This window comes from Pleurodeles waltl, chromosome 3_1 (assembly GCF_031143425.1).
Source record: "Pleurodeles waltl isolate 20211129_DDA chromosome 3_1, aPleWal1.hap1.20221129, whole genome shotgun sequence".
NCBI lineage: Eukaryota > Metazoa > Chordata > Amphibia > Caudata > Salamandridae > Pleurodeles > Pleurodeles waltl.
The window spans coordinates 675,256,711-675,270,619 of NC_090440.1; the positions used below are offsets into that span (position 1 = coordinate 675,256,711).

Genomic DNA, 13,909 nt, shown 5'->3' on the forward strand with positions numbered 1-13,909 from the left:
AGCAGCTCCTCTGCTATGGCGGAGAAGCGCCACCCCTGCCACCAGCATCAGCTGCAAAACTTGAAAAATAAAATGATAATAAACCATGTTTAATATTGTTTTATTTTTCTAGAATGCGGGCTATGGGAGATGAAAGGCACGAGGGGGAGTGGTGTACACTGTTGTCAGTGTGCATGTGGGTTTGCCGGCCGTCTCAGGACAGCCAAACTGACATGTGCACTGAGCTGTCTCCTACCTGGGCTGCACTGCTGGGTTGGAGACAGCAGGCACATTCTCCCAGTCTGGCTGGGAGAGCAAATTGAGGGCGCTCAGGCCAAAACTGACTCTACTCTCATGCAGCCAGCCCAAAACAAAGGCCTGCTTTAAAGGGCTATTAGCCCTTCTTTTGTTTAAGTATCACCCTGGCTAGGAGCTTTCTAGACCCTATTACCTAGATACCAATGTAATGGAAGGAAACAGACACATAGCTAATCACTTCACAAGTACTTTAGAGAAACTATGACTTGAAGGCATGTTTTTAACTTTGTTCAACCCCCATGTTAGAGATGTGCATGCACTGTATGAATTCAAGATTTAGCAGTGTTGTATGAGTAATAACACAAATCATGATTTAAATGGCACCTACCATTGTTATGTAATTTCTTTTATACCAATAGTCATTCCAGTGTATTGTGTCAGAGTGCTTTACATCATACACAGAGTCACAATAAATCATCCAAGTGTGTAAATAAGTAAAGGAAATGTCACAAAGACATTGAGGATTATAAGGGATAGGGATCACTTATCAACCATACTTGTGAGAGCGAATGCTCAGTAGAAATACACAGTCAGGATACCAAAACATAACAGTGATTGTGGCTGTCTGTATACTAACAAGATTTTATTAATTCCCAAAGATCCTCTTTACAATCTTAGAATAAAACTCCATTGAGAAAAACACAATAATGATCTAAACCCATGATTTACAGTTTTCATGCAGCTCAATGATACAGGTATACAGGTATACTGTGCCATATTAGAAGGACTGCAATTCAAGACGTGGAAGTAACAAAATTATCACAGTGGGAAAAGGTAATAGCCCATTTACCTATCTACATAAAATGCAAATCTGAGGCCAGCATGTTACATGAGCAGCTTTGCAGCAGGCACATTAACCGTCTATGCTACTTTACGATCCAGAACTGCGATAATCACTAGAGTTATCTTACTGCTAATATAATTCACTCACAATTGCTGGACAGACACAAATCACTACAGCAGTTGTCTTAATCATGTAAATATTTTAAAAAGCAGTCTCTTTGTGGCCAATTAAGTAAACTAGACCAGATGTACGGACACGCATCTCCTTGTGGCAGATTACTGAAAATAAACATATAGGCTAGTCTCTGCGTCTCAAGCTCTGCCCTTGTGACTAAAAGCCCTTTCCTCTTCCACACCAATGACTCCCAATGTAAGGGTTCCCGGAGTTTTTTTTTTTCCTTTTCATTTCCAGCAAAGTCTGTAGACCTTGCTTCCTGTAGTCGCCTTTTTTCATCCCACCTCCTACGGTCCCCATCCTGAACCATTCGTCCTCCCTCTGCTCCTGCCCAGCACCATTTCAAGAAAATAAGTGGTTGGTCCCTACGGCCGCAGGTTCGAATGCCTGCGGGCTCTTTCAGCTTTTTATCCTCCCAACATCGACAGAATGTGCTCCACTGAGTTCATCTGATATTCAACAACAAAGTACACCGGGAAAACGTGCACTTTATAAATACACGTTAAGGTTTGCACCTTCTCCCTCTCTCTAAGCCTTCCCCATCCACCTCAACTAGGTTCCCTTCTTTCTTCCGCTTGTCTCACCCTATGGACTTTCATGCACTCCTTAATATACTCATCCCCAAGGTTCTGCTTCACTGACAGCACTCTTTGCTCGGTTTTTAAATGTTTATTACTCTTCCGGACTCCTCACACCCGAGGTGCACCTCTTCCTCTCGTCGCGTCACCCTTTAATCTAACGTTTTGTTATTTCTGGAATTTCTCCTATAAAGCTTCCCGCTAAGGGTCCACCAATTCTCCTCTATTAGCATTTATCGTACTCAGTTCTATCAATTCCTCGGGTTCTCACCTCTTCAGGTTTCTCAGCCACAAGCGTCATGGAAACACCAACATCCGACTAATTTAGCTCCGCCCCGTCCTAACAAGAACGCGCACTTCTGATTCGCTCTTCACCTGACGAGCAGTCAAATCCTACAACTCCCATAAACCCCAGCTACACTACCCGGAAGTGCGTACTGAGGAGACCCCGAGAGCGGTGAGGCGTCTGCCATTCATGGTGGTCATAGAAGGAAGGGAGGGTGCTGCTGAAGGTTGTAAGGTGCAATGTATTCTTTCAGTGGGCATTTGTGTTTGTTAGGAAAGGAAAAGAAGATCCGTATTTTGCGTGTTTGTAGTACACGTACCCTAATACGTGAACACGTAGATACTAATGTTTTTTTTAATCTGGTACAATGTTCAATTTATGTAATCCGTCTTGTAAGTAACTAAACGGGATCTATAGTTTTTGTGTCACTACAGTCAGTAATGGTAAATAGACTGTTACGGAGTGAGACTGCGTTTAAAGATGTGAGATTAACCAAAAGGACGGATTTTCCAATTCTTTGGAGATACAATATTTTCACGGCGGAATCGGACAAGAAAGTTAAGAAATGGCAACAACAGACAGCGAACTATTTAGATGAATTATGAGGCCCTGTATGTGTATGAGTAGTTTGGGATTGTAAAGACGTTTCGCACCCAAAGCTGTGATTAAACTTGTACATTACAATCTTCTGACGACAAACACAGAAAGGAGAGTAGGGCCTCCACTCTCCTCTTTCCCTGACTCTCCCCTCCCCCATTTAATCTCCCCGCATTCCAGAGCCCCCAGGTATCTACCTCACACTTTAGAATGTGGCACCAGGTACGAAGCCCCGCCCCCTGACGATATATCTTAAACGTACATGCCGCCACAACACGCACAGATTGGGCAACAAAAAGTACTCAAGCTACTTCTTTTGGTTTAATCACCGTGCGCCCACACCTACTTATTTTTTACTACCCATCACTGTGCCATCATCTGGCAGTACTCTCTCTGGGGCAACATTCCCGGGTCACCCTGTCGCACTAACACTAACATTCTCATTAGTATCCACACTTGGAAATTGATTATACTTGTAATCAGACAACCAACCAAACTCTTCTTAGCTTGACTTGATTCATCGGGCTGTTGACAAAAGGACTTTGCAGGATTTGATTCACTGGGCTTTTGCCAAGTGTCTAAGTTCTTTATCCTCATTATTCTGCACAAAGAAATAGAAGAGATGTGTCATACCTTGCCATCATTCAACATTACTGAATTGCAAAAGATTTTTCCCACAATAAAAGGTCAAGAAAAAAAGATTCTGACCTTTTCCCAAAATCTCTTTCCTCTTCACCCTTACCCCACATCACCAACTTTTAAGTGCACGCACAGGCTTAGTCTTGAGCTTTGAGTCATAATATTTCTTACGTCTTCTAACAAGTTCTCTCTCTTCACTTTAGGTTTACATTCTTGTCTGTTTTCATCCAGCCTGGATTATCCTTGGACATAAGTGTTCTGACTCTCATAAACTCAAATGGACTAGACTCGGTGCTCCCATTTGGAGTGATTCTGCATGCCCACGCTGTTCTCTTCTCCACTCTATTGTTGCTGGCTAACTGTATGGTGCCTTTTATAAAATGGATGAACCACTCCACAGCACAGTTTCCAGCAGGATGATACACCAAGGTTGTTTTGTGCACAATACCACTTCTATGTAATGCCATTTTAAAGTAAACTGGGGCCCACTGTCAATCAGTTTGCATTTTGGCAACCCCTCTTTCAAGAACACCTTGTCCAAAAACCTGACAGTATTGCCAGCATCAACTTTCTGTGCAATCTCCCTCGAGGGTCTTTTAGTGAAATCATCCACAATAATAATTATACACACTTATTTCCCCTGTTCCCATATGGGTCCAGTGACATCAATGCCCCTCTTTTACAGGTTATCTCAGGGCTAGGTATAGGGTGTAATGGCGGTTTGAGCTTAGTATGGGTTTTGTCTGAGTTTTCACATTGTATACAATTCCTTACTCTCCTTTCAATTTGTATGTCCAACCCTGGCCACCGATACATATTTTTCACACTGCACTTGGTTTTCCCAATCCCCAGATGTCCTCCCTGGCAAACCCCCACTCTTACTCCCAGATTTAAAGGAGGAATGATGAACTTACCATTCCTCATGATTAAACTCCATTTGAGAGATAGTTCATGCCTCAATTCCAAGTCAGTGAACAGTTCTTTCTCCACTAATTTCTTCAGTGGCCAACCTTCCATAATCATTTTGCTCACTTTTACAAGAATTCCCGTTCTTGTGCACTCACCCATTCCTTCTTAGAAATACCTGGCAATTCCTCAGTGACATTTGCAATACAAAACTCTTCTACAACAGTCCCACTTATGTCTGTCACCAGTAACGGCATTCGACTTAGAAAATCTGTACCAGTATTTTTAGCTCCTGGCACATACTGTACCTCACAGTTAAAATCAAGCAGTCGAACAGACAGAGCTAGTTGCAGCGATGCATTGTATTGACCCTTGGTTGTCAACACTTTGGTGAAAGTTTTGTGGTCACTGCGCAGTGTGACTTTCTTCCCCCAAATGTAATGCCTGAAGTGTTCAAGCCCCCACACACCGGCAAGTGCCTCCTGTTCGATAACCAAATATTTCTCTTCCGTTGGCGTTAACAAACAGAAATCAAATGCAACAGTATCTAACTTGCATGACAAATTATTTTGTGAAAGCACGGGCCAAAGTCCTCCTCCACTTGCATCTGAGGTATTTGTATTGTGTGAGGTAGAATCAAAAACTTGTAATTGGGGAGCACTGGAAATATCGGCCTTTAAGGATAGGAAAGCATCTTGGCATAGCATGGTCCTTTTGAATTTGTTCTTTCATTTTAGCAGTTACCTAATTTCATACGTTTTATAAGAAAAATCACAAATTTATAATAGAATTCTGCTAAACCCAAAAATGCACGCACATCTTCCTTATTCCTAGGAGTGGGTGCCTCTCTGATTGCCTTTAACAATTCTTGAAGTTGGTTTAATGCCCTTGCCATTAATCTCATGACCGGTGTTCTTGCAAACGTACATTAACTTTACTCCGCCATCAAACCTTTTTGTTCCAAGATGCATAGTACGTGCGCTTGCTTTCGATTATGCTCTTCCCTTGTCTTTCCTGTTACTAGTATGTCACCTTGGAAAAACCGTAAATTATGCACATCTTTAAACAGCACGTACATAAACCTCTGGAACATGGCTGCCATGAAAACCAACCCAGAAGGTACTCTTTTGAACTTAGAACACCCAAATGGGGTTACAAAATTGGTTAGACTCCTGCATTGTCAGTGCAACAGAACCTGGTGGTATACAGCTGTCAGGTCAGGGGTGGTGAACCATTTAATGTCTCCAATGAGAGCAAACATTTCATTAAATTTAGGCAGGAGGAACTGGCCAACTAAAATGATCTTGTTGAGATCAGGGAGGTCTAAGCACAACCTCAGCTTCCCATTTGCTTTTTTTCCTACCACCAAGGGTACCACCTACTCCCATGACTTAACCTTCTCAATGATCCCTGCCTCTTGCAATTTGTCTAGTTCCTTACTCACGGCTTCGTTTAATAGAAAAGGTATGTTTCTGACTTTAGGTATGAAGGGCTCACTCAGCCCCATATTTAAAATGTACTTTATGCTGAAACCTCTAGAGTTTTCCTATGTCCCCAGAAAAGACTTTCTGGAAACGTTTTGATATGTACCAGCCGTAATCCTCCTCTGGCTTGGTTGTTAATACCAGTTCTGGTCTATTAGGGTTTAACAATTTCCCTAGCTTACCTTGGTCTATCCACCCAAGTACCAATTGTCCTGTTACAGAAACATAGAGTTTTACCTAACGTTTCTCTGCCCTTGAATTTATACAACAATTTTCTATACACCACCATGTCAATACGTTCTCCTGTGAAGGTCTTGGATGCGATGTCTGGTAGCTCTAAATCCTGCCCAAGTTCGGATACAAGTTTTTCACCCCACACTTCTTTATTCACAATAATGTAGGATGAGCGTTAATGTAGGATGAGCCTGGGTCCTCCACAACTGAAATGTCTATTCCCGCTATTGACAGTTCGGATACAGGTTTCTTCTTCAAACCATTCACATCCACATCAGTATTCAGTACACGCTTTTAAATCCTCATCTTCTGAAAAGTTTGACAAACATTCATTCTCCATAACAACCATCTTCATCATGCCACCAACTTTTTCTGGCAGACTTTGTGAAAATGCCCTTTTGTTCTGCATTTAGAACATTTCTGCTTGAGCGCAGGACACTTCTTATCATTTGCTACTCCCACATCGAAAACACTTTTTAACAGAGACAGTTTGCATGGTTTTCTTCTACCAGTCTGTCTTATCCATATAATTTATTTTTCCAAAAGACCCTCAAAATGTGGTTTTGGCATCGCTTATTTTGGCCACCACAGAGTCATCACTTTTATTTTTTGCCCTACAATAGCACAGCCTTAGACCGTCTTCCTGTTAGTGCTACTCTCTTGACGAAGCCAACCACATCCTGAAGTGACGAGTTATCTTTTGCCCACAAATTCTCCTGAATACTCAAATGTGCTGCATGCATCACGATCTGGGCCCTGATAAGTTTGTTGCGTAGGCTTCCAAAACAACATAAGAGGCATGTTTTTCTTAATGAGATACATAATCCTCTATGGCTTCCTCTTTGACTTGTTTACTATGGAAACGTTTATAGCGATCCACCGCAACACATAAAGTCGGTTGGAAGTAATTGTCTAAATCTTCCAGTACATTGGAAAATACAGCTACTTGCCCCTCAGGCCTTTGTTTCTTAATAATGTGACTGTATTCTTTAAGACTACCTGGGTCAAAGCAATGTAATAACATTTTCTCTGGTGTTAGAACTTCATTCTCAAATGATAAGGTGTAATTCAAAAAGTATTCTTGCCACTCCTTCCATTTTAATGTAGGTTCTCCTGAAGCTGGTAAGAAAGATTGTGGAGCAGCTACGTTCCAAATATTACCAGATAACCTAATGTTCAACAGTATTGCACATATGGCACTGCTTCACTAATGAAATCTATGTGTAGACAGCAAAGTTCATAAAATGTACCCCGACTCTTAATTCATTTTTACAGTTCAGTGCAACTCAGCAACAATGATCATAACCCTGTACTTCATTTTCCACACTCGCCATTTGAATGCTTACTGTCTGTTGCAAAATCGGACAAAGCAAGTGCACATATTCTGATGCACTTCCTGGTACAGGTGTGCACACGTAAGACGGTAGTAATTATGTCCTATGCAAGTTGTAAAATTTGTTTTTTGAGATAATTCAAGATGGCGCCACATTGCGTCCAGTTGCACAGCATCAAAAATGCTAGATATGTGTTTTCCAATAACATTGTGCTACACTGATGTGCGAGTGATAAAATAATGCAGCCTTTGAAAGAGGTGGTTAGAATCCAGCAAGTTTTTTTCAGCTAAACAGATGATTTGCCCAAAACTTCCAAGTGCAGCACTTTCGAATGTTAAATTCATGAAAATGTTTTGGCCGGCACACTGTCAGGTAGTTTTTTTAAAATGCAGTATAATGTTCCCACATTAAAATCAGTTGATTTGGTTGCCATGTGGCTTCGTGTGTATCAGAAGTCGTCCCCAATTCTGTAAAGACTCTTCGCGCACAAAAGTATTGATGAAACTTGTACTTTATACTTATAATAATGCAATCTGACACACACGGAAAGGAGAAAAAGACACCTGGTCGCTTCTTTCCCTGGCTCCTCCCGTTAACCTCCCCGCATTCCATAACTCCCAGTTATCTATCTCACACTCTGGAATGTGGCTCCAGGTACAGTGCCCTCCAGTGAGAATGTAGGTTAAAATGTTCATACCGTCACAACAGGGATCTCCTATTCACATCTTGGACAATACGCAGAAGATAAGCAAAATGTCAAACACATACATAGAATAAGCCCTAGACTGCAGACATTTAGGAGCTGGCCCATGTAATTCAGTTTAGAAAATGGGTAGGTTTCCTTGTTTTTTGCATTAGACAAAGTTACTTCATACTCCAAGATTTTTTTTATGTGGAGATATTTTTTTGTAAAGTGTGTACTTCAGAGCTTATTTTCGTTTTGTACTACAGTACAGCAGCAGACTCACTCCGGTTATACAGGTGTGTTGAGGTATGACTGTCACCATGCCTGTAATTCAAAATAAAAAAAACTGTATCACAACAGGTTTTAAAGTAGATTCCTCTAAAAAGTAATAACCTTCATAGGCCCCAGGGACCGTAACTGCGTTAACCAGTGGCTTCACAACCAGGAAGGCTGCCCGAAATGAAGGCTCAGTCAATAGCCTTCAGTTACCTTGATGTTGGCGCTCGGAAACACATGGAAGAATAATGTTTAACAGTCTTGTACGAGGAGCAGTGGCGTGAGAATTGGTTTGAATCACCGGAGAGAACGACAATCGTAGAATATAGCTTAATAACACATGAGAGTTTGTGATCCCTGTATAAATGCACATCTCTAATTTCTTTACGGTCGGGGACTTGTGACACACCCAGACACTGATTTTAAAGGAAATGCACCAGAACTCGACTATTGTTAACATGCACCGCGTTTTCTGTTTTTACTGAGTTTTACGGATAAATTAAGACATATTTCCTATCTATTTATTTAGAAATGTTGATGAAAACGGATTTTTTGGTTGTTTTTTGAGTGATTCTCTTTGTAGTCAGTCATAACTGCCACATTAGCTGTGTGGTGTGACAGATAATGGGGTTAAAAAAGTAATGAGGATAAAAAAGCAGTAGATGTGCACAAGGTTGATATTAAAATTAGCATGTCTTCATGTAAGTGTACTGACTTATCATCTGTGGGTGTTCAAGTAAGAGTTTACATTTAGCAGTAAAATATATTTGGAAGTAGACACGTTTCAACTACATTTTTCACAAAACGTAAAATAAATATGGATAAATACAAATGAAAATAGCAAAAAATAAATATGGACCAATACAGACGGAAATGCCCAAAAAATAAATAATATAAAACCGTGAGCCATAATTATAAGTTATTAAAGTCGAGTTCTGACATCGCAATGCCTACTGCCAAAGAAACGTCCTGTCATGGAGCATAATTGAAGCAGCTGTTTAAAGGAACATTGCTTTTCTTTCTGCTGCTCTGTTTTATTAGCTTACCATGACAAGTAGAGAGAATGTTTATTTTTTGCACGCCTTATATAAAAACTAGTATCGTCCTGCATATTTCTACACATTCTGAGGTACTGCAGATTTTTTATTTATTTTTTAAATGAAAACTGACTTGTATTGAACTATTTCTAATATCTGCTTGCAACAAATATCTAACAGGCTTTTGATGTGGCTAGTTTTGCAGTAGAGTTTTTATTTTTTTTCTTCGTTTGCAGACATGCTCACTCTTTTATATAAACGAGCCATGCACTAAGGTTTTAAGTGATTTGTGGGAAGGACAATGTATAAAATGGGATAAAGTACCCGCACTGTACATAAGGATATCACAAGTCACCTCTGTGCTCCATAACCTAGAGGAAGTGAGCCTTGTTCCTACAAATGCTCATAGAGTTTCTTGGTGACTTGTCAATATCCTCATAATGCATGACCAGGGTACTTTATACCTTATCTCATCAATATTCGAGTCCCTTTAGTCTGAAGAGACTTATTTGTTGTACAATAATCTAATGTTTAAGCCCCAATGAAATCTAGGTGATGATGATGGAGGAAATGTCATGTACTGTGAAAGAGCTGGAACATAAAGATCTACATTCTGGATGGGACTGGACGAGGCTCTACTCCTGTTCTTTCGTGTGCTCTCAAGGATTTAATTGTAATTATTTTTCTATCTGGTTACTTTCCAGCACTTTTAATATATGAATCTTTACTCTGGGTTTCTACACAGATCTTGATAGATCTATGACAGTACAGAGTTTGCCTTTATCATGCATGCAATTTCCATGCAGCCTTTACCATGCCAATATCTTTAACATGTCACATGTTAAATATATTTTTGGAATAGTTCTTTTTATTTAATTTCAAATAGGAATCCAAGATACACAGCGATTAGCCTACAACCCCTCGGGCCGCCCACGAATAAGCAAACTCGTCCGCAGTGAAGAGTACCACAAAGGGTTGACAACTGAAAATGCCAGAGTAATATGAGTGCCGTGCCTGGGAGGGAAGAAAAGGCAGGAACAGAAGAACTTAGCAAAGACTACCCACCCACCATCATACCCTGGTGCTGTAATGCGTAGGGAAGCATGTGCAAGGATGTGCAGAAGATTGGTGACAGGAGAGAAGCTGGGGTTGGGGACGTCCTTCAAGTGGGAAGTGCTGTTCAGGGAGTGGTTCCTTCTGAGGTCCTACCTTCAATTATCCACAGTAGTTTTAAGTAGATGGGACAAGTCAGTTCACTGAATTCTGATGAAAGAATGTTAATGAAGGGGGCCCATAGTTCCGCATACGTAGTGTTGTCTGTCTCAGTGGACATAGCTAACTTCTCCATCCCCAGTATAAACCAGAGGTTATATAACCAGGAAGTGTGGGTCGGTATCTTATTGTTGCCCCAAAGGGAAATAATGAGTTTGTGGGCCGCTGATATGGCCAGGGCCATTTGGTTCCCTGGTGTTGAGGCGCAGTGGATAGGTTAAGGGGTTGGGGAGACCCAAGAGCGTGTAGGTGGGGAATAGCTGTGTCAAAGGCCTAATCGATTGTCATCTAGTACTTGTTCCCAGTAATCTGTCAGCTTGGGGCAGTGCCACAGAAGATGTACAAGGGTTCCCATGGTGACACAGCCTTGTCAACAGTCCTGCGACCGTAAAGCATTCCAGATCTTTGTGACTGGGGGTGAATGTTTACATAGTTCAGCATTCGGTCTATCATCTGTTCTTTCTGCCCTGGTGTTGAATACAGATTGGGGAGGGGGACACGCCCCCTTCCTCTTTACTTGGCCCTGGCTGCCATTTCTTTTCTCGATCCTGGTGGAGTCCTGCGAGATTGCAGCAAAAATTACCATACTTTTGGCCCCAATGTGGGTTACTCTGTGGTCCCACCTCTCCCAGTCTCCCTACCACACACTGTTATATAGTTTTTCTTTTTAAAGTTCAGGAGAGGGGACTAAGGGGGTTATTACAACTTTGGAGGAGGTGTTAATCTGTCCCTAAAGTGACAGATATACCACCAGCCATATTACAAGTCCATTATATCCTATGGAACTCGTAATACAGCTGGTGGTATATCCGTCACTTTACAGTCACTTTTGGGACGGATTAACACCTCCTCCAAAGTTGTAATAACCCCCTAAGTCTTCAAGTCCTGCATGGCTGCAAGCAACATTTTTCTCATTTTGCTAGCAGCCAATCAGAGCACTCGCCTGACTCCCGCAGGCGCGAAATAGCCCCCAAAAATCTCCCTGGGCCAATCAGAACACTCTATATTTTTTTAATTTGGTTTGAAGGACTCTTGCAAGAGTCCCTCAAACCCATACATCCAGATGTCCATTTTCTTTTTAACCTTAATATCTCAAAAACGACTGAACGGATTTACATTAAATCACAAAAAGCACAATATGCGTGCCAAGATCTAGTTTCCTGTCAAATTTGGTGCAAGCAACGAGGTGGGGAGCCTGAAGGCCCCCGCTGTCCTAGCCAGTTCTCCATGTCCTGTGGGAGCTGGCGTTGCTCCCACAAGCAGGGAGCTGCCTTAAATAGCAGCTCCTTGCTTGTGGGAGCAATGTTTGCATATTTGCTTTCTGCAACTCCCGCTGTCAAAAAGCTGACTTTGTTTGCTTTTGCTTGGTGGGAGCTGTTAGACATGGCAGCTTTTTGGCATGTCTCCCCTGTCTTTTTGCCTTCTGGACTCCTGGTTTTGGACTCTGTTTTTACTGGTTTATTGTCTCTGCGCACTTTACCACTGCTAATCAGTGCTAAAGTGCAAGTGCTCCCCATATAAATTGTACTATGGATTGGTTTATCCATAATTGGCATATTTGATTTACTAATAAGTCCCTAGTAACGTGCCCTAGAGGTGCCCAGGACCTGTGAATCTAATGCTACTAGTGGGCCTGCAGCACTGGTTGTGCCACCCACATTAGTAGCCCTGTAAACATGACTCGGACCTGCCATTGCAGTGTCTGTGTGTGCAGTTTTAAACTGTCAGTTCGACTTGGCAAGTGTACCCACATGCCAGGCCTCAACCTTCCCTTTTACTACATGTAAGGCACCCCTAAGTTAGGCCCTAGGTAGACCCAGGGGCAGGGTGCAGTGTTTGTTTAAGGTACAAGCATATATACCAGTGTGTTTTATATGTCCTAACAGTGAAATACTGCCAAATTTGGTTTTCACTTTGCAAGGCCTATCTCCCTCATAGGTTAACCTGGGGGCTGCCTTTAAACATGATTAAAGCGTAGATTCCCTTTGGTAGCAGATTGCCATGTGGAGTTTGGGACCTCTGAAGTCACAATTTAAAAATACATCTTTTAGTAAAGTTGGTTTTAAAATTTTAGAAAGTGGGAATTTTCTTGCTTGAACCATTTTTGTGACTCTACCTGTTTGTGGATTCTGTGTCTGGGTTAGTTTGACAGTTGGGCTGTTTGTACCTCTCTGCAGAAAGTGACACAAAGGGGGCAGGGGTGTAGCCTGCATATTCTGATGAGCCATCTGTGCTAGGAAGGAGGGGAAGAGTGGTCACCTGAAAGGGCTGTGCCTGCCCTCACACAATGCAGACTCCAACCCCCTGGTGTGTGTCTGAGGCCTTGCCTGGGCAAGGCAGGATTTCACAAACAAGTAAGACTTTTCTTTGAAGTAAGCCTACTTCACAGGCCAAAATGGGTACAAGAAGGGCACCCAAAACCACAGATTTTAGACACTTCTTGGGGTAGACACTCTACCTCACAGACACTTCTGGACAAGAAACCTGCTGGTGAAGAATCCCTGAACCTGACCTGCCAAGAGGAACTGCCTGGCCGCCCAAAGGACTCACTTGGACTGCTTTTCTGACTGCTTTTCTTAGAAAGACTGCTGCTTTGTTGCTGCCCTGCTGCCTTGCTGCTCTCTGGCTGTGCTGAGAAGTGCTCTCCAAGGGCTTGGATAGCTCTCGCCTCCCGTTTCCTGAAGTCTCAGGACCAAAAAGACTTCACTCCTGCAACTGGACTCCTTGTGCGGTGAAAATTTGACGCACAGCCTGCCCCGCGGTGAGAAATTCACTTCACGACAAACCGGAACGACGCAGCCCGACTTTGCAAGGAGAAGATCAATGCAGCGCCTGCGTAGCGACCGGAACTTCGACACACGGCCCACCGGATCCATGCACAGCCGACCCGGGATGGCGCAGCCCGACTTCCAGAGAGGAATCGATGCAGCGCCTGCCGTGCAAGAGAAATTTCCACGCAATGTCCACTGGATCGACGCAGCGGTTGTGATTTCGCTCCGCAAGCCCAGGATTCCATGCACCATCCCCGGGGTGCCAGACAACAACGAAACCCGAAGAGGAACCAAGTCTGCATGCCTGAAATCAAACAAAGTCTTCCCCTGCGTGGAAAATAACGACACAAGTCGGTGTGCAAAGGGGTGAAACCGTTGCACACCTCCCCGTTTTCCACACATCGCCTCCTCTGCGGTCCCTTGCGGAGATTTTGAACGCAAACTAGGTACTTTTTGCTTGCAAGAGACCTTTTATTGTTTTTATGAGACATTTATTTGTTTTTCAAAGACTCAGGGTGCTTTATATCAATTTTACAGTGATATCTCAACATTTAC

General features: G+C 42.5%; 2 protein-coding genes across 5 annotated transcripts in view; one reads left to right on the forward strand and one right to left on the reverse strand.

Moving 5' to 3' along the window:
• Positions 1-2,201, reverse strand: part of TMEM138 (transmembrane protein 138) — a 44,365-nt gene extending 42,164 nt beyond the window's left edge. Inside the window, exon 1 of one of the 2 annotated variants that reach the window (XM_069223272.1) lies at positions 2,105-2,201. The gene's annotated coding sequence lies outside the window, so the exon portion shown is untranslated. The other variant, XM_069223273.1, reaches the window with a different exon arrangement.
• The window catches only part of CYB561A3 (cytochrome b561 family member A3), a 129,405-nt gene continuing 117,679 nt past the window's right edge, over positions 2,184-13,909 (forward strand). Inside the window, exon 1 of one of the 3 annotated variants that reach the window (XM_069223269.1) lies at positions 2,184-2,290. Coding sequence is in view for 1 of the 3 variants with exons in the window: in XM_069223268.1 (XP_069079369.1) it covers positions 2,309-2,353 (45 nt within the window). In the remaining 2 variants the exon portion in view is untranslated. Of the gene's footprint in view, positions 2,354-13,909 lie in introns of all 3 variants that reach the window. The other 2 variants (XM_069223270.1, XM_069223268.1) reach the window with 2 other exon arrangements.